This window comes from Coenobita brevimanus, chromosome 51 (assembly GCF_032717465.1).
Source record: "Coenobita brevimanus isolate Jiangsu-jjx chromosome 51, ASM3271746v2, whole genome shotgun sequence".
Classification (NCBI taxonomy): domain Eukaryota; kingdom Metazoa; phylum Arthropoda; class Malacostraca; order Decapoda; family Coenobitidae; genus Coenobita; species Coenobita brevimanus.
The window spans coordinates 5,839,722-5,861,311 of NC_137004.1; the positions used below are offsets into that span (position 1 = coordinate 5,839,722).

The 21,590-nt window shown below is 41.0% G+C and overlaps 1 protein-coding gene across 1 annotated transcript in view; it reads left to right on the forward strand.

The window, feature by feature from the left end:
* LOC145400296 (multidrug resistance-associated protein 1-like) overlaps nt 1–21,590 on the forward strand; it is a 164,936-nt gene that overhangs the window by 87,319 nt on the left and 56,027 nt on the right. Inside the window, exons 13-17 of the mRNA XM_080272854.1 lie at nt 1,168–1,252; nt 4,032–4,243; nt 9,479–9,655; nt 12,230–12,397; nt 17,019–17,193. Of these exons, the coding sequence (XP_080128980.1) occupies nt 1,168–1,252; nt 4,032–4,243; nt 9,479–9,655; nt 12,230–12,397; nt 17,019–17,193 (817 nt within the window). The remainder of the gene's footprint in view (nt 1–1,167; nt 1,253–4,031; nt 4,244–9,478; nt 9,656–12,229; nt 12,398–17,018; nt 17,194–21,590) is intronic.

Genomic DNA, 21,590 nt, shown 5'->3' on the forward strand with positions numbered 1-21,590 from the left:
GTCTTATGATGTTCGTCATTTTCAAGACTGTTGCATTTGTCCAGCTTCTGTTTCAAGTGAGCACAAGGTCCTTAATATTAGTTTGCACTTGAGGCATCACCAAGTGTTCAAATCACTATCACAACACAACAGCAGGTGTACTTATTAACTGACTGGTGATGGTAAGCTGACTGGTGATTTGTGAAGGTATGGAGGATTTACTAAATTTGAAGAGGGGAAAGAGAGGGGATGAGGGCTGGGAAGGGAATTAACTAGAAAACAACCTTGATTGGAAATGCCATCACTTCACATCGCCTGACTTCACCTAGTCTCACCTGGGATTTGACTATCCCATGCAGGGGCAGGCATTCAAAGTGGCTCACAGTTGTATTTTTATTTATATATTTACCAGTCTGAGAATTTTCCTGGTTGCCTGATGATTCTGGTTGTCAGGATACCAGATAATTGGGATTGTACTGTATTATGGAAAGGATGTAAAGCCATAGTATCATCTTATTTTGGCACCATGCTACTGGCAATATGCTGCAGAAGGACAGAAATCTCTGCTAAGTTAAAAGTGGATGAACTATGGTATATTGTTATTCTTTTGTATGTTATTTATGCAGTCTGTATTGATAGTAAGAGGACATAAGTATTTTACAGGAAATTAGTTAGGTAAAATGAAAAATGAAACACTGGGGAAGAGTGTTAGGGAGCTCTTTTGCTGCTGAGGTATGAACAGTAGCTATATAGGATGCTTTGGCACCCTGTATGTTACACACACTACTTTGATGATGCTTTGGAACTTTTATGCAGCTGTGCCTACAAACCTTTGCTGTTTGTTACTTGCAGCTTATGATTACCGGGTATCTGAAATTTATAAGTGTTTTTTTATGTATAATAGATGCAGCCATAAATAATACCATTATGCCCCGGAATGGGGGGAAGTGAAGTATTTGACAGGAACGCACTTCTCTGGTTTCACTCTTTGATGCTTACTAAGTACAGTACATGTGTCAGCTTTTGCTGGAAAGTATAATGTTAGATATTTTTAAGATGTTCAATTCGTAAAGTAAAGTTTAACTTGGGAGGTTTGTAAGTCAGCTGTTCATAAATATAAAAAGTTTGCATAATGTGGTTCCTCAGACTTGTAGCCAGGATCTAACCAAATTTCAACATTCCCAAAAGACAAGTGTGTCTCTGAAGCGGCTGAACAAGTTCATGAACGCAGACGAACTTGACCCTAACTGTGTGTCCCGGGATAATACTGAAAGTAAGTCCACTATCTTTGTTTCCATGATGTTCAACAAGCACTTCTACTCTTTACTGTATTGGTGGGAGTTAATATATGAGTGGGAAATCTTGCTTAGTGATATACTTGAAGTTCAGTACTGTATCAGCCTCCAGTCTTTGAGCTGGTTGCCTGTTTATATAAGTATCACTTTAGTATTTTGGTACAGTTGAATTTTAACCCCTTGACTGCAGATGACAGTAATTATTTCTCTGGCTTAGACAGTCACTGGCATTAATCAGTAAGAATTATATAATGAATCTCAGGGATATTACTTCTTAAATACTTTGGCTGTTGTATGCAGTCATTCATTTTTACCTTTTATTTTGTATACCTTTCAGCACATTTGAACCACTATAAGTTGTCAGACGACAGTAAAGTCCACTGAGCATTGGTTGTGCAAGATTTCACAGGGGACTTAGCAGTGGAGGGGTTAGAATGCCTTCAAGAATATATTTCAGACAGTAGGGAAAAAAATATTGCAATGCCGGAAGTTGGTGTTACTGATGGTCTGTTACATAATAACAAAAATGCTAATATTGTTCAAATTTCCCTAATATAATAACAAGGTGTACTGTACATTCATTAAAAAAAGTACCTTTATATGAAACAGTCTGACATCATGGGTGATGGTTATTGCAAAATTTCAGACAGTTCTATCCCGTGTTAATTAACTTTGTGTCTTAATGATGCCATATACTGCATATTACATGCAATTTTCCAATGTTGCACAGAATGCTTTGTGGTAGATGAGGGTGTTGACCATCCACTCACTCGATGTAGTGCTGCTGTCGGGTGTCTGCCCTTTCCTCTCCTCCATCCATCTTTCCTTCCATCGTCTTCTTTCTTTCTTTCCTTCATTCTTTCCTTGTCCTTCTGCCTACGGGTGACTTTACACTCCCTCTTCTGTCTTTCTTTCCTTCATTCTTTCCTCTTCCTTCTGCCTGTGGGTGACTACACTGAGTGGAAAGCCAAATGGTTTCCTGTACACCAGGAAACCATTTACTATACTGGGTGGTAACCATATAGCCAAATTTTGGCGCCTGGTGGTTTAGTGGGTAATTATTGCGCTCCAGTCAGATTGAGCCAGTGAAGGTTTATATCCAAGGGGTGGTTGGGGTTGATTGGTCATGTAATGCCCCTCAGGGATAAGTGAGGCTGGTCACTCGCATCTTAAAAGTTCGGACCAACTGCCTAGCCCCGGGCTCCTAGGCTCCTGATGGGGCAGTGTAGGATTAGATGATGGATGGATGCACAGAATGTTTCAGTAACATTCCTCCTTCCGTACCTAGCATTACAGTTGAGATATACACAGAGAAATAGCCACCACATCCATCCAAACCTCTAGTCAAACAGCATCTTTCGTGAATCCCTACCAGTTAATTATCCCACAGAAACTGCCATTTTAAGAGAGACCCAGACCATGATATGGTCATCCATCAGTACCAACCTACAGTAGTATACAGCTTACTTTGCCATCACTTTACTGAGTCCCTCACATGGTACATGTACAGGTACTCATCTCACTTCACTTTCACATTGCAAAGAATTCTTCAGTATAATCCCATAATTTCTCTGGGAGTACCTGACTGACGTGACCAGTTTCTTGCAGTCCATTGGGTTCGCATCCAGGTGAACCTAAGGTCTTGCAATGACAACATTTCCTTGCTCATGTTCATTGTTTGTGTACAACCATACCATGTATGCTCACTTTCTTTTACAGTCACTTGATCCCAGAGCACAGTGACATTTTAATTCAATTCTTGCTGTAACCATATGACTTTATTTAGCCTAGGAAGTAAAAGAATAGTTAAAATTCTTATTAATTCCTTAAATACGGTGCATCTAGATATATGAAAACAAAGGAAACAAAATTCTTGAGTTAACATTAATTCTTGATATGACTAAGGACATGTTCAGAGAAATAGCCATAGTGGGAAATACAGTGGCATATATCTTGTTTATCATCCAATCTTTTATAGCCTCATCAAGAGAATAGGGGGAAATATAGTGGCTTATATCTTATCTGTCTATCATCCAATTCTTTTTAGCCCCATCGAGAGCATAGGGGCCCAAGGCTAAGACAGAGAGTCCTGACAATTAAGGTGAAAGTGACTAGCCTAGTTCACCCCTGAGTGGCATCATGTGAGCTGCAAACCCCTTGGACATAGACCCTTATAAGCTGCATGTGGTTGAGTGCCATAATCTTTTAGACCACCAGGCATCCATGTGGTCATGAGGTTGCCACCCAATGTTGCAAAAGGGTTTCTTGGATTATGGGAAATGATGAGGCTTGTCACTTGCATAGAGCCTCCTGAAGATAGCACTGCATTGAGTGAGTGGATTGTGAATGGTGGGCACCCTGACCCGCTGTTCTAATAATTCTGCCCCCCCCCCCCCACATGTAAGATAGGGGGGCGGGGGAAGCTGAAGGAAGAACTAATAAGCAGCATGTCCAACAAAATGGACTACTGTATACACCCATTCACCCACTATTCCTTGGTGCCACCTCACAGGCATAATGACCACTTATGTGCACTTCATATCACCTGCTTTGTCTTTTTTGTATACAGCACCTAGGTTATCTATGAGGAGGAGACCTCTGTTAAGGATGTAAACCCCACCCCCCCTGCTTTTTTTACTGGTAAATTGATCATCCACCTGAAATGTGTTTTGACCATGGGGTAAAACTTTCACCTTTTGTCAGCATATTGTAGAAATTTGAATGTGGTTTTAATAATATCAACATTGTACTTTTCAGGCAAACCAGTTATAATAGAGAATGGAACATTTGCATGGGATGAGGATGAAGGCAAGAATGATGAAGGATTGCCAGTTCTTTACAATATCAACCTGAGAGTGGATGAAGGGGCACTGATAGCCATTGTGGGTAGTGTTGGGGCTGGCAAATCCTCACTCTGTTCTGCCATACTAGGGGAGATGAAACGTCAGGCAGGGAGAGTCAACATCAAGGTGAGCTGACACATAATTTAGGTGCCAGAGAGAGATTCCTTCATGTGGTGGCACTGATGTAATGGGTAACTCCGCTGCCCAGTTAATGGTTATTTGAATGTCTCAGCTTCTTACCTATTTGAGGTTGATGGACTGGAGAAGGGCAACTTCAGCTTGCAGTCTACTGGGTATATGTTTCAGATGAACGTAGGGCACAACAAAAGCAGCAGCAGTATACGGTACTTTTCCTATTACAGTATACTAAGAAGACAAATGCCCCTGTGATTACCACACACTTCTTTATCTCCTCTTATATTATATATTTATACTGTATGTATATATATATATATATATATATATAAAATCAGTCTCGGGGTGTATTTTTACCATAATGCATTAACTCTAGCAAGTACAAATGTTTGTTTCATTATCATTATCATCATCCGGACTTCCTTTCCCACCCCAGGTCAGGGTGAGGAGTAACAATATCCAGACAGCCCAAATTTGCCCAATCCAATGGGCCACGCTTCCATTCACTCATCATTCAAGCCCCCGGAATCCTGGCTTTTTTAGATACGCCAAAAAACATTCTCCACGTTCTGTAGTTTCACATAATCGTATCCAAGAGAGTCAGTTCAGATGCTGCCACTTTAAAAGGGGTGCCAAAATCCCTGATCATGCACTTCTCCTGACAACATTCATCCAGCCAGCTCGATCTCCTGTAAATTCCCTAGCCTCACCGACTTCCAAACCTCTCTTCATCACACATTCATCCACCATATCTCTCCTTCTCCTTGGCCTACCTTGCCTCCTTCCTCCTTCGAATTCACTCAAATATACCTTTTTCACCACTCAGTTCTTTCCACGTGACCAAACCATCTCAGTATACTCTCTTTGATTCTGATGTCCACCGACTTCCTTACTCCACATCTTTCACGAATCACATTATTTCCTATCCTGTCCACTCTCTGTACTCCACATATATTCCTCAGCAGTCCCATCTCCACTGCTCTTACTGTTGGCTTTTCATTTTCATGCCACACCATATTCTCACATGCATATGTTAAAGTTGGCACTAACATTCCTTCATGTAACCCTCGTGCAGCTGCAACACTCAAGCCTCTGTTTCTTATCAAGGCCTTCATTGCACCAGCTACTTTTCTTCCTTGTGTCACACTACTTTCCACTTCTTTTGCACATTTTCCTCTCTTTTCTATTACTGTACTCAGGTATTTGAACTCTCTCACCAATTCCAGTCTCTCTCCATTCACTGTTACATCGCACTGGGAGTCACCTTCTCTCTCAATAACCATCTCTTTACTCTTTTCCACATTTACTATCAAGGCACGACACTTACAGACATCAGCAAAACTGTGCACTAGCCTACTAAGTTCTTGTCCGGTACTTGCAAGCAGTACTGCATCATCAGCATACAACAAATTTGAGATATTCCATCCATTACCATTCATTACCAATCTCTCTCCATTACTTCTGTTTTTACTTCTCCCATCACCCCACCCATATATATGTATATTGAACAACCATGGGGACATCACACAATTTTGCTGCATGCCGATACCGATCATGAACCATTTACTTAGATGCCCATTAACCTTGACACATGCTTCACTACCATCATCAAAACTCCTGACGGCACCTAGCAGCTTACCCTCTACACCGTACGTGCACAGAACATTCCACAATCCTTCTTTGTCCACTTTGTCATATGCTTTCTCCAGATCCATGAATGCCATAAACACCTTATAGTCCTTCTTCACAAGCCTTCTCTGCTATCTGTCTCACTGCAAATATTTGGTCCACACATCCTCTACCATTTCATTTTATGACTACCGGTAATTGTCGGCTGGCCAAGATTTGATGTACTTTCAAGTGCAAATGCTGTATTTTATTTTTTGCATGGTGACCAGAAACTTACATGCGTTATACGTTTCATATATTATTAAATACCAAGATTTGGCTTAGATTTAGAAGCTACAGTGTTATGTGTTTACTATTTGTGTAATGTTTGAGTGATGTGTACTTTTAGGGAAGCTGAAAAGTTGTGGTATGTGCTTTATGTTTCCTATTATTTGCCAGGTGACAAAGACGTTATAACACTTTAAAATATAAAGTTATAGTACAGCTTTCATTTTATACTTTGAAACAAAAATCCAAATATAAAAGCTGAAGGAATTGTGATATTTCAATGTAGTTTAATATACAGTATTAATATATATATTTTTTAAGTAGGCTAGCAGCATTTTTGCACATTATCAAAACAAAATTACAGTTGCAAATAACAACCAACTTTAGCAATATCTGAAAAGCAACAACAGTTAAATTGTGTATATTATTTAATTATATACATTTTACTGGAGATTAATCAAAAAAATTAAAAGAAACTGAATTTCTGCTCTCAGCTCTTGTACCATTGAAATTAAACATTAAGCATAAGTCATACGATTGGTGGAACACTGCCAGTGTGTGTGTGTTTGTGTGTTTGTATCTTCCTATTATATCTCATGAACAGCTTGAGCTATCAACATGAAACCTTCAAGGTATCAAGACATGGCCAAAATCTTGGATGAGTAGTAGTAGTAGTAGTTCCTTAGGCAGTCTGGCCGAACAGCCCCGAGTCCCTTAGGAAGACCATGGCCGAGACCGGGCTTTCCCGCAGAGCTCTCAAAGATTGTATGTTATGTTGTTGGCATAGGTGATTGTGTGCAATGCAGTCTTCCATAATGTGCTTAATAGTATGGGGTGCTGTGTTGCATCCTGGACAGGCATCAGCGATGGAGTCATCCAGCCTCTTCTGGTAGCTTAAGAGGGCTGGATGGTGCCCACATCTCAGCCTGGCCAGGTGGACCCTGTCCTCACGAGGGAGATTGGATTCAGAAGGGTGGATGTCAGAAGGCCGTGCATGCAGCCGTGTGTTGTCTTTAAGTGACTGAATGGAGCAGCGAGTGATCTGAGTGTGGATATGCTTCTGGAAGCTGGTCTGAGGTGGACAAGGGGGGAGAGATGACAGTATTTGTGTATGGTATCGTGTGCTGGGTGTTGTTTTGATGTTCCTTGGTGTGGGTGGATGTGCTGCCATGTAGTGTAGTGGATGTTGTGGGTTTGTGGAGGCTGCAGCAAGAAACTGGGTGCCTCTCATGTCTAGGTGATCCTTGACTTTGAGAACTTTGGTTTCTTGATGTAGGTGGTCTGTGGGTGTAGTAGTTGTGCAGCCTGTGATTATTTTTAGGGCCTTGTTCTGTATGGTCTGTAGAGTGTTGCAGTGTGTTTTGGTGAGGTTAGAAGCCCAGGCAGGGTTTGCATAATTCATCTCTGAACGTATGTATTGTTTGTATACTGTGGTGGTGGTTTCTTTGTTGTGTCCGAATGTTGTATGGGCAAGTGACCTCAAAGCATTGAGTCTTGGTGTTATTTTATATTTAATGTTTGTGATGTGTTGTGTAAATGATATTGATGTGTGTTACACCAAGGATTCTGTGTGTGTGTGGTAGGGGAGTGTTGTTCATGATGAGGTGTGGGATGTGACTGTGTTCTGCTGTCCAGTTTGTGAGACGGGTCACTGTAGATTTGGCTGGGGCTATTTTGAGTATGTTTGTGGTGAACCATTCGTGTAGTGTGTTGAGATAAGGTTGAATGATGTGTGCAGCTGTGTTTGCATTTTGGTGCATACATGTAAGTGTTATATCATCTGCATAGGAAGCTATGTGTATCTGTGATGTGTGGGGTGTGGGTATGTTGTGCATGTATAGGTTGAAGAGTGTAGGGGACAAAACAGATCCTTAGGGGATGACATTTGTGAAGTTTCTGATGTTAGAAGACTGACCAGCAAATGATATGTGTGCACATCTGCTTGCTAAGTAGTTTGCCAGCCATCTTTCTGTGTTATTGTGCATGTTTATGAAATGATGGGGGACAGGGTGACGTGGAGGCGATTTGTTTGTGGGCACCCAGAATGGGTTTGGGGGGTCTGGCAATAGATAGATAGATAGTGCATGTTTGTGTTGAGTTCTTGGATGAGTTTGAAAATGGGCAGTTGGGGTCAAGGTCAAGATCACCAAAATGGCTGTCAAAGTTAAACTAGTATTTATCGCCTACCATTAGCACCATTATATCTCATGAATGGCTTGAGCTATCAACATGAAACCTTCAGGGTATCAAGATATGGCCAAAACTTGGACTTGGCCAACAGCATATTATGGCGGGCAATTCGCATTCGGCTCCCGAATGCTTTTCTCTCAGTTATTGTATTCTATATATTTCAAGGACACGTGTGTGCTGTTTATTAGGATATAGCATCCCATATTTTACTAGATATTTGAAGTCTCATGGTCAGCTAAGCATGGTCAGTTTCTTACCCTATTCTTGTAAGTCTATCCTGTATCAACAATGTAAGTCATTATCCAGGCACTTATCTGGATAAAGACCCAATAAGGCATCCCCTAGGGGTCAGTGCTGGAACAAGTTTGGTAACATGTTGTGTTGATAGGGAGCTGCTGTCTTCCTGTCTTGTGGTCATCTATGACATCTTATTACCACAGTGTAGTGGAGGCTTCACCATGGAGAGGAGCACAGTCAGAGCTGATGACCAACATCTGATCACTATCCAGCAGATGCTCAATTCACTTGGTTCTGCCCAAGAGAATGCTGCTCTCTCTGCTTTCCTGCATCTTTTCCTAGTGAGGTTGCACACACAGGTGGTGGCGTGGTTTAATGACCACCTATGAGAGTGGCAATCCAAGGGATCCCTGTGTCCCATTGAGTGGCAGGCACGAGAATGACATTATGTTGCACTCATTTGGTCCATCATTGATCTCATGGGAAGGCTGTCCTCTTAACTGCAGACAAGAAACACTGCACCCACAACTCAGCAATCTGAGTCTGGGTGTGATTCATTCCATCACCATTTCTCATGCCAGGGTGGTGCTGTAATGGTGTGTTGCCTCATATTGAGGATTCTTCCAAAATGCACCACTCATAAGCAGAAGCATTTTTTTTTTTTTTTTTTTTTTTTTTTTTTTTTTTTAAATAGAAACTCATTTTGCCTTCTATCACTGTAAAATTTGCACAAGCTGTCATTTTAGTTTAATCTTCATATTCCTAAAAAGTAAAATCAGAAAATAGCTATTGAGAAAAATTTTGTTTGTGATGAGCATGAGTGTTTATTCTCTTTATCAAATGCAACATATTTTTCCTATTTTTCTTGTGATAGACAAAGGCTAGATCATCCTATCTTTTCAGGGCAATGTGGCGTATGTGCCACAACAGGCATGGATTCAGAATGCCACTTTGGAGAAGAACATCGTTTTCAGTGAAGTTAAAGACCATGAGAAATACTGGGCATGCATCAAGGCTTGTGCCCTTCAGTCTGACCTTGACATACTCCCTGGAGGTGACCAAACAGAAATTGGTGAGAAGGTAAGTGTTGGAAATAAAAACACTTTGTTACTAAAGTATAGGTGATAGTAAGAGGTATTTATTATTATTTGACAAAGTGGAAGTACAGTATAGTGGTAGAATGCACGAATGATGTTCCTGTATGAGGCCGTACAAGTCATTGCTCATTTTAAAACTTTTTACTAGTGAGAGCAGTTTGAAGTTATGTTGCATTGCTCATCTGAGCCAGAATTAAAACATAAGAACATCATAAAGTACATTTAAATACAGTATGTGTTAATGATATTATACTTACACTTGTAACATACACACTCCTTCCATTCAGACATAACACCTGAAAAACCAGGATGCAGAGCCCTTAGATACACCGATGACGGGCTGGCCTGTCATGCATTTATCAACCTCTGACACTAGTATGACGAGTTTGCCGATCATTCAATGTAATCTCTAAGGAGATATTTTGGGAGTCGTCATTTTTGTTGGATGACGGGCAGAAGTGGGCGGAGCTATGCCTGCCAAGCATAGTGCATGCATGCTCACTTGTTTTCCTCTGTTTATTGTTGTGTGAGGTTGCTCACAGATTGGATATACCCCTCTTGATCTCCCTCAGAAAGTGCCTATTTCTCTGGATCTATTGCATTTTTTTTCCAGAAAATTTTCAGGAAAGTAAGTGTGTGAAGGCTAGCAAAATGCCTAAGACAAAGAGGTCATTGTTTAAAGGCAAAGGTCCCACTAATATTCGTGGTGAGGAAGAGCCTGGCACCTTTGATTCAAGTGCATATATACAAAGCCTTTCACACTGGGAAAAGAAAACTCTTACACCTAGAAAAAAATATGGATTGCCTGCATTGTGTGGCCTCTCTTTGGTGAAGAGTAACTTCCCTACAAGCATTGGAAGTAAAATATCTCTACGCAACTGTTCTGAAAGCTCTTGAGTGAGAGTTATGCACCACAGGGAGAGAGAGTTATGCTCCACAGCCAAAATTTATGCACACCCCCCGACGTGAAAAGGTTAATGGACTTGATGCTAGGGGATATTCGCCACGATTTTATTTTTTAATTTGTCATCATACTTGCGTTTTTCCACCCTCTTCTGGTAGTCTTGTCTGGCCCTCCCTTTACCATCTGCCATTCCAGGTTCATATCTTCTTACACCATTTCCTATGACCTGGTCTGCCTCCGGCTCCCCTCGAAGTACAAGGTGATATATTTCCGTCAGTTACTAATCAAGGACACGAGAGTGGAACATTCAACATACAGATACATTGAAGACTTGCAGGAAACAGACAGAAACTGAGTGTTTGGACTGGCATCACCATGGTGAGAATCCGAAACTTGTGGTGCTGGAGGGCATGAAAGTGTTTTTTAGTTGCGAATGTGCAACCATGGGAATATTTCATGGCTGCCGTGAAAGTGCATTTTACCAATCTGGATGCTGAGAAACCTGGTACCCTATTCTACAAGAAATTTGCATCCATCCTTATTCTTTATCTGTTGCAGCTAAGACAGTGTTTACTAAAGTGTGGCCAGGCAGAGATGGGTCTTGTGTGCTTGAGTAACTGCCACAGAGGTTGTTTTTTATTTCTCTCTCTCTCTCTCTCTCTCTTGATTTAGAAATTATTTTATAACATCCAGTGTGTATGGCATTGTCTACTTATAGTATTATGATTTGAGATATTTTGGAAAATGTTGAATTTATCAACCAACTGGGTCTGTTGGACTTCCCTAATTGTCAGTTAGAACAAGGACTTACTCTGCTTCCAGAAGTTATGATGAAAAGTGTTTAAGAAAATAAACCAAACTTGTACAGTAATAATTAAATTGAGCTAATAAATATGAGTACAACAGTTCAAGTGGAAGTTTGAAGGATGTGTTTGAGGTGCATGTGGTGTGCATCTGGGGTGTGTCCGAGAGATGTGTCCAAAGACAAAGGACAACTTCTGGGGTTGTGTTGTGGTAGTTGATATGATTAGGATGGATGCAGCTATCAGAGGTGTTCTGTATCATGTTTTTTAGACTATAAAGCTTTGTAAAATGTGACTGATTTCTAATGAAAACTTGTATTTTCCAGATGTTATTATAGTCCACCATGTTCAGGTAGAGCTAAATTCCATACAAGTATGAAACTGACATTGTGAAATTCAGATAGTTATAACCCTTTTCACCTTGTACAGAATCCATCTATCCATCATCGAATCCTTTATTGCCTCGACAAGAATGAAGGGGCTGGTGCTATGCACATAGTCCAGACATTTAAGACAGTAGGGACCAGTTGCTCACGCCTATCACAGTTATCACAATTAGACCTTAACAGGCTGCATCCTTAGGCCTTAACAGACCATAATCCAGATGGAGCTTCTTAACTCACTAGACCACTAGGCATTTAAAGATTGTATGAGGGCGGCAAAGCTAATACACCACAACAATACACAGATATTGGCAGCCCCTGGTCTGCTTGTGTCAGAAAACTGTTTTGAGTGTGACAGTGTAACTTGATCATAAAGTTCATACAAAAAGTGTAAAGTACCATTGTATTCTGCTTCATATTTCTGTTGCAAGATGATTTTTATTTTCTCCCCTCCCCCTTCAACCCAGGGCATCAACCTTAGTGGTGGACAAAAGCAGCGTGTTAGTCTTGCACGGGCTGTGTACTCAGATGCAGATGTATACCTCCTGGATGACCCTCTTAGTGCTGTTGATGCACATGTGGGTCGACATATCTTCAATGAAGTCATAGGGCCAAAGGGTATCCTCAGAAATAAGGTAAGCCAGGAAAGATATTTTACATATATATGATGTTAATAGAATGTATCCAATGTGAGGCCAGAGTGGAAACATTGACATCCTCCCTGTAAATGATGTAGTGAGTTTTTTGAGTGTCAAAGGAGAACAGCAATGGATGATAACTGAAGGACAGTTACCCCCCCCTCCCTGCCGTTGCTGCCGTGGCTCACATAATATTACGAGCGTATAAGGTAGGACGGCTCACGCAATATTACATTTTTGTGTGTCCCGCGTTGTTTTATATAATGGCGCGGTATATAGGCCATATGGCAACACTGGGATGCTCCCAGCCATGCTTCTGCCTGCCGTGACTGACCATCCCACCTTGATGGGCCTCAGTCATTGTTACGCTGTTGTTATGGATAGTCCACGGCCTTCTACCTCTTGTGCCCGCTCCCTCCTGCACACTATCATGTCCCACACACTGCTAGATAGAGTGAGTACATGCATTTCTTTCTTTTTAATAGCATACCCCAGTATTGGGTTAAAGTGATTTTTGAGCTACTTTATTTTCCTCAGAATGTGCCTGCCTGTGAGTTACGCTGCATAATGTTTTTGCTTGCTGTGGAGGGGTTAATGAATGAAGACTACTGTATGCCTATATATAAGTACAATTACAGAAAGAGACTGGAATTGAGAGAGAAGCATGCATGGAAATGTTGACATGAGGGCAGTGAGAGGGTTGTAATTTAAAGTCAGTCATGTTGATCAGCAGTTTAAATCCTCTTCTTAGCATGCTATGACATGATTAATGTCATAAAAACCATCTCTGAAGATACATGGTTTTGCGCATTACATTGTGAGAAGTACAGCACTTCTTAACCCCATGGGGTTGAGCATTGTTTATAAAGTCAACCAGCAGGAGCGAGCATTTTTCATAAAAATTAGGTGATTTTTCAAAAATTGCTCCTGTGAAAACTATTAAACTTATTTAGTTTTAAAATGAATGGTGTTCCAATGTCCCACCTTTATTTATTATGGAGCAGTGGCTGAGAACATAAGAGTAAATGTTCTGGAATGGGGATTGATGTTCCCATGACACACATTCCAGAACAGGGACTGACCTTTAGGGGTCAAATAGGTTTGACAAATACAGTGCTCCCTTAACATCTACGGGAGTTAAGTAACAGAGACACCCGCGTATGTTAAAAATCCGTGGATATTTGCTGCCCCCCTTAAAAACACCCCTGGACCCCTCTTAACCCTTTGGCTGCAGCGGCTGTGATGACAACGTACTGACTGTGCTCATTGCGGAGAAGTAGGAAGAAAAATTTGTGTTTCAACTCATGTTTTAACCCACTTATCGTTAATTTTGAGAGCTAAAATTTTTATCAGACAAACATCAATCTTACTACCACCGTTTGCAACAAACTGCATGTCCTTAGGCACTCCAAGCACGGAGAATAATTTGAGAGAATACAAGGCGTGTTTTAACTGTCTGTTGCAAGAAATAGCCTAGAGAGGTGGAAATTTCCACCAAACCACAAGATTTTTTCTGTACAAAATAGGGTTACAGCCACATTATCTCATCACAGTAATTGCAATAATAATAAAAATAAAACACTTCTTGCCAGTCTTCTGTGATTTTGTTACGATATTCCAGTGTTTACGTTAGACTTTAGCGAAACTGTAACAATGCGAGGAAAATCATTACAAACTTTATCAAACTTCATGAATGACTTTTATTACCACTCACTTTTATAAAGCTTATTGATATAACGTCATGAGTCATTTCATAGCATAGCTGCACAATTCGCAACTGCAAAAATGTTCTCGAATGCACTTAGCATCATGACTTCTCCGATTATCGCAAAAGTATCACTAAATCACTTGTATTTTATCACAGTAATTCACAGTATAAAATAACACTTTCAGCTACTCTCGTATGATTTCAGTGTGATTTGGGTGCATATTGCTTCATATTATATGAGAGAGAGGGGGGGGTGGAGGGCAGCAAACCAGTTTAGACCAGCTCATCGAGAGGGGGACAGGAGAGAGAGAAACAGGGGGGAGGAGGGCAGCAAACCAGTTTCGACCAGCTCATCGAGGGTACGTGGAAGAAAAGAAATACTCCCTGACCGTCCTAACTTTTCCCCTGATGAATTAATGGTATTAATAAATGAAGTGGCCAAAAGGAAGAGTGTTATATTTGATTCACTGGATAATGCCATCACTAAAACGGCCATGAACTGTGAATGGGATAATGTTACATTGGCATTGAACATTGTCAGCAGAGTTCAACGAAATAAAATACCTTGGTGAATCCAGTCCGAGTATTTTATCCATCTGCAGATGTTTAAAACCGTTTGTGACATCCACTTGCAGATATTTAAAACTGGGTATGTTAAAAACGCGGATGTTAAGGGATGACTGTAAAATGAAAAATTACTCCCTGAAGTTGCAAACTTATGGCTGTATGCAAAAGTGTTACTATACTTTTTGGTGATGGGTCATCCTATATGGTCACTCATAGGTCTTTTTTTTTTTTTTTTTTTTTTTTTTTTTTTTATACTGGTGTTCCCACTTCCCATTTTATACTCACAGCTGGGTCCCATGTTTTTTACTCTTTTTCAGGTCTGGTTTCAGTTTACTGTTCATCCAGGTCATGCAACTCTACAACAGTCTTCATCATTGATGCATTTCATAATTTTTGCATCATCTGCAAATGTACTCACACATCTAACTACTCAAGCCTTTGGCATGTCACTTACATATATGTAAAACATAGTTGGGGCCAACACTGAACCCTGGGGGCAGTCCATTAGCCACACTCCTCTATTAAAAAACTTATGTCCTATGACTCTCCTCATCAGTCGTTTTACTAAATAATTTTGTATCTGATCCAACAATTTCTCTTTCACCTCTTCAGTAGTTTTGTTTCCACAGCTTTTTTGTGGCACCTTATCAGATGCATTCCTAAGATCCCAGTAGACACAATCTACCCAGTCATCCTTTTTCATGAATAATATCCATCCCTGCTGTAGAAACTCAATAGATTAGTGGCACATGATGATCCTTCATGAATCCAGACTGATTTACTATTAATATATTTATAAATATTTTTACAGGGCCATCTTTTTCTAGTGAGTTTTTCCACAGAGTTTTCAATTGTGATGGTAGATATCAGTCTATATTTGAATGGGTTTTTCCTTTCTTCTCCTCTGTAGATTGACAGTATGTTCACTTTTTTTCCTAGTGTATTTTAGTGGGTGTGGGTTTGGGTGGGTGGGGTGGCTTACAGTGTTATAAAACTTAAATGTTGGCAAGGTGTTTAAAGTATTTTTTGACAGAGATTGGGAGAAGAAAGAGGACTTCATCAAAGTGGTCAAAGGAAGGAGGCTATATCTTTACAATAGTTTTCCAGTACTGTGTTGTACTTATGTAGTTTGGTGTTTGCTAACACGCAACCCTGCCAGTAGCATATTACCACGTTGCTCGAGAGCTCATTGTTTTTTAATTATTTGCCAACAGTGTCCTTTGTTAGAGTGCTGCCAGGCACATTATAAAATTGATCAGTCTGTCAGTCAGTAGGCCTGTGAGATGATGCTAAAAATTTGAGGGCTTGAAATCCCAGTCTCATTTGGGTGCCTTTCCTCTGATGAGGTAGTTCAGTATACAGACAGGGAGATAAAGGGTGGACCTTAGTGCTGTGGTTTGTTGTAATGAGTTTGCCCTGTTTATCTTATACAGTTTGTTAGATGCCTTGTGGAAAAGTGAATTAGGTGCTGCAGGTAGAGGTGGCCTAAAAGGGTGTTGCTGAAGTTTTTTGCTCACATATTGCCACTCAGAGGCAAGCAGCTGGTCATTCTGGCCTTAAATGTTTGGAATGAATTGCCTGTCCCTGTGCTCCAACACTCCTGTTGGTGTTGCAGTGACAGGCTCATATGGATGGTGACCTGTTATACTGCACAATGGCCACTAAGTTGGTTGCTCCCAGAGGTGTTTTCTTGATGTTTTGTTGAAGGAATGATTCTGATGGGACAGTACATGTACTGGATTGGATGATGGATGGATGGACTAATGAGTAGATGTATGTTTATTTGGTACTCTGTCAATGATTTTCTTTCATTTTTGCATTCCTGTTTCTGGATCATTTTCACCCCCTGTATTTGAACAGTTGGTTAGGATGATGAATTTCTAGCACTAAGTGGAACTCAGGTAATATTCTTTGTTGGTGGGGTTTAGTTAACCTGTGAAGTGCAAGCTGCAACAGCAGCTGGATTTTTGGGAAATTGCAAGCCATATGTCAGGTTGTGCATGCTGACAACTGCGCTTCACATTTCTTCACCACAGCTGAGAGACATATGCTGTTTCATTTTCATTTGTGACATCATGGCGGGTGGTAATATATTATTATTGTCTGTTGATATCACACTTCTTACATGACATCACGCATATTGCCGTTCCAAAAGACTAACATTATTTTTTTTTCTTCACTCTCATATTCTCTTTATGTGTATCTGTCACTTCATTGATACAAACTTGAATAAAGGAAAATTAATTTTTGGTAATTTCCTAAACACAGAAGAGGAACCATGGCCAGGAAGTTGCACACCATATGGGTTAATTATTTTAACAAGATTAAATCTGTTACTGTCAGACCCGACTGCTGGTGACACATGGACTGACGTATCTACCTAATGTCGACTGCATTGTGGTGTTGAAAGATGGCCGAATCTCAGAAGAGGGCACTTACCATGAACTGCTTCATAAGAATGGGCCCTTTCGAGAATTCCTTCTCCAATACCTTTCCTCGGCCTCAGAGGAACTGGATGGTGAGTGTGTAATGCTTAGATGTTACAGGGTAATTATGCTGTCACTGTAACAGTCCATGTGGGGTCCACTGCAAGACTGGACCTTTACCTAAGAGGGAGTGTGGTAGCCAGAAATGATCCTTTCCCATACTCAGCAGGTTATTCCCAGTCAAGACCTGAACATTGGTAGGTCTCCACACTTTTTACTCTTTAATGTACAGCTTCTCATCTGTACAGGTCTACCATTTTACTATTTTTCTTCCTTCTTGTCATCCCTTTCCAACCTCCACATTCCAGACTTTTGCAATAATAGCTGTATGTTAGGGTGTTGTGTGTTCCCTTGATATCACTTAAATCTGTCATCTCCTATGCTTGTATTTTACCCCTTTGTGTGTGTGTGTGTGTGTGTAACTCTGGGCATAGGCTTCACAACCTGTTCCCAAGGCCCAGTAGTCCTCATACATACCATACATCTCTGTATGTCACCACTTCAGCGTTAACATCCACCGTCCATATTGAATACATGCTAGGGCTGTCTCATACAGGACTGGTGTATTAGTATTAGTTGGGGTATTTACATGTCTGCGGGTCTCCTGGTAGATTAGTAAAGCCTGCTGTTATGAAATTCAAATCCTCAAACTGTTCCCTGCCCCAGCGGGAATTTGAACTTGGGTCCGGTAGGACTGCAGGCCACCTCTCTACCGACTGAGCCACAGACCTATACCAAGTCTGTTTCTGTCTTATGTTCACCATTGTTGTATGTTGTTTTATGGATAGTTTCTGTATCAGCAGTCACTAAGCCATTTGTGGCCACATTCTGCCAACTGTTTCTTCTTCCTAACCAAAACCTTCCATGCACTCCCCACCTGGTTGTCTTTTACCAACATGTGCATTATAATCCCAGACAAGCAGCAGAAAAGCACTTCCCAAACTTTCTTTTATTTTGTACCTGAATTCTTGGTCGGTGGGGGTGCTCACCATCAACTCGCTTGATGTAGTGCTGCTCTCGAGTGCCTGGCCTTTTCTCTGTTCCTTCTTTCTATCTTTCCTCTTCGGTCTTTCTTTCCTTCATTATTTTCTCTTCGTTCTGTTTACAGGTGACTCAGCACTGAGTGACAAGCCAAATGGTTTCCAGTACACCAGGAAACCATTTACTATGCTGGGTGGTAACCATATAACCAAATTATGGTGCATAGTGGTTCAATGGGCAATTGAGGCGCTCCAGTCAGATTGAGCCAGTGCAGGTTTATATCCATGGGATGGTTGGGGTTTATTGCACACATCATGCCACTCAGGGATGAGTGAGGCTGGTCACTCTCATCTCAAATGTCAGGATCAACTTGCCAAGCCCCAGGCTGCTACACTCGTCATGGGGCAACACTGGATCAGATGATGAATAAATGAATGAATGTACCTGAATTCCTGTTTCACCACCTCTGTTCTTCCTGACTGGTGCACAGACTTTGATGAAACACACCATTTCATTCTCCATCATCATCTAGACTTTCAGTAGTGTCTTTCTCCCTTTCCACCTTGATAACATTTTTTTTTAAAGTTGATGTCTGTCCATAACTCCTGCTCTGGACAGTCCATTGCTTGCAGCTTGTGTCATGTTATATCCTCCTGTCAGCATGCATGCTCTGTTTCCTCTGCATTTCATCTGGACACTTACTTTGTCTTCATCACATCCATATACTTACCCTCATGTCCTCTAACATCGAGACTTCATACTCTCCATACATTTCTCTTCCACCATCTGTCTGTCTTATCCCACTCTCATCACCAAGGATTTGCCCATTATGGAATACAAAAGTGCAGTGAAAAGTGCACTTTTATTGTTATTTATTCCTTTCAGCTGATGGACCGTCCAACTTTGTGTCTGGAATGTTTTCATGTGGATGTCACTTTTGTGTCAGTGAAAGGAAAGAATTGTAATATTTATTTATTTATTTTTTAAGGTTCATGTCACATGAAAAAGCCTAAAATTCCATGTTTATATCATTGCCCTCACCACCATCGTCCTTGCCAACACTCCTCCGTTATCATGTTTACAGTTTTACACTTAGATTTACATTTTAAGGCCTCTGTCTCTAAACGATGGCTGGCTGCTTCCCAGGCTGCTCAGTCTTTTGCAGGATCTCACTGAATAGTCTCTACCTTGATAACTTCATGTAATTCAGTACAGGGTATTCATATCCAAAGTCCTTATCACCCAGTTAAACCATGGACTGCAGCAATATGGCTAATATAATGGCTATGGCAAAATGCCCTCATATGTACGTCATTGTCCAGGGAATGGTATGACACGCTTACCCTTGGAATACTGTTACTCGTTTCACCATAGTTATGGATTTACTGCATTCAGTACTTGCTCACTTGACAGGAAACTGTTAACTATACAAGCAAGACTTACTCTTGTCAGAGTCTGAGTGAGTTGTCAAATAGTCCAATATGCCATGATCAGCAGGTGACATGGTACTCTCAGTAATTTTTTTCATCTTTCCCTTTCTTGCCTTAGCCACTGTTGGCCTTGCATTCAGTCATAGCATCAAACACCACATTTTCTAGACCTGTTTGTGCCTTCCTCAGGTGATAACACCATGATAAATGGATCAGGAATTCCATGATTGTTCATAGTAGCTACTGTTCCTTTCTTTCTGGGCTCAGACTTGAAGGTGGAAATAAAGAGATAATAGATAGTCTGGTATCTAGTAAAAATTGTGTTAAACTGCTGTTTCAAAAAGCTTGGTGTGTTTTTAAAAATCTCCCTCATATGAGGTAAGTACAGGGTAACATTTTTCATTCTGTCCAGTTCTGCAGACCATCTCAGCCATCCCATTCATATGACATCACTAATGTTCCAAGTAGAGTACTGAAGTGTTCCCTCAGTTTTTCTCTATTCACTATTCCCCAAGGAGGCAGTACTTGCTTATCTCACCATCCACATCTCGGCAAGTATTTTCATCATAGCAATACTGGGGAGATGGTTGGTGATTTAGTGGTGAAGTTGGCATGAGTTATTTAATAGATTTTTAATTATCTTTTCAGCCTTAATGTAAGTGGTGGGAACCATCATCCACATCACTTGATGTAGTGTTGCCTGTGTCATCCTTCACTTTTATCATTCTTTTTCTGGGTCTGCCCTCTTCTCATCCTCTTTCTCCCATCCTTCATGTAATTATATTTCTCTTCTTTCCACTTTGGGTGACTCTACACTGAGTGACAAGCCTAATGGCTTCCTGTAACCCAGGAAACCATTTACAGTGGTAGTTTGTAACCATATAACCAAATCATGGGGTGATGTGAAGCCTGCTATGGTCCCACTGTTATCTGGGTTGTGAGGCAGAAATGTTGCATCCATCCAGGAACCAAACCTCCACACTTTCCCTTCACCTGTCTGTGGTGAGGTGCTGTCTACCACATGGGAACATCAGTTCACTATATGGGACAACCCTACAGGAACTGTTATTTAGCTGCGGTTGATGGGTCTGCTTGACCAGACAGTCGAGGGTTACCATCCATCCATCCATCATCCAATCCTATATTGCCTCATGAGGAGCGTAGGAGCCTGGGGCTAAGCGGTTGGTCCAGACATTTAAGATGAGAGTGACCAGCCTCACTCATCCCTGAGTGGCATTACGTGAGCAATCAACCCCAACCACCCATTTGATATAAACCTTCAGTGGCTCAATCCGATTGGAGCGCAATAATTACTCACTAAAGCACCATGCGCCAAAATTTGGTTATATGGTTACCACCCAGCGTAGTAAATGGTTTCCTGGTGTACAGGAAACCATTTGGCTTGTCACTCAGTGTAGAGTCACCCACAGGCAGAAGGAAGAGGAAAGAATGAAGGAAAGAAAGACAGAAGAGGAAGTGTAAAGTTACCCGTAGGCAGAAGGACAAGGAAAGAATGAAGTAAAGGAAGACAGAAGAGGATGGAAGGATAGAGGAGAGGAAAGGGCAGACACCTGACAGCAGCACTACATCGAGTGAGTGGATGGTGAGCGCACCCACCTACCACAAACGAGGGTTACTCATCAATAATAACGTTGTTCCTGCAGAATTTTTTTCATGATGATGTTGTTATGCATTGATTAGTGAATTCAAGTGTCATTAAGTAATGATTGATTATTTACTTGCTTTCAGCTTAGCAGGTAACATGTTGCCCTTACCTGTTTGGCTGTAACCTGTCTGGTTCTGCGTTAATTCATTATTTTTCATTAAAGCAAGCACAGGAAACACCTGTGGCTAGGAACTAGTCACTTTGTCCTTGAATGTCTGGACTGAATAATGTAGCCCCAGGGCCTTTCACTACTGATGGAGCAGTATAGGATTGGATGATGGAAGGATGAAGCATTGTCATGATTCCAACCCAAATTCAGGCCTAAGAGATAGGTAAGGAATTAGTTTATAAA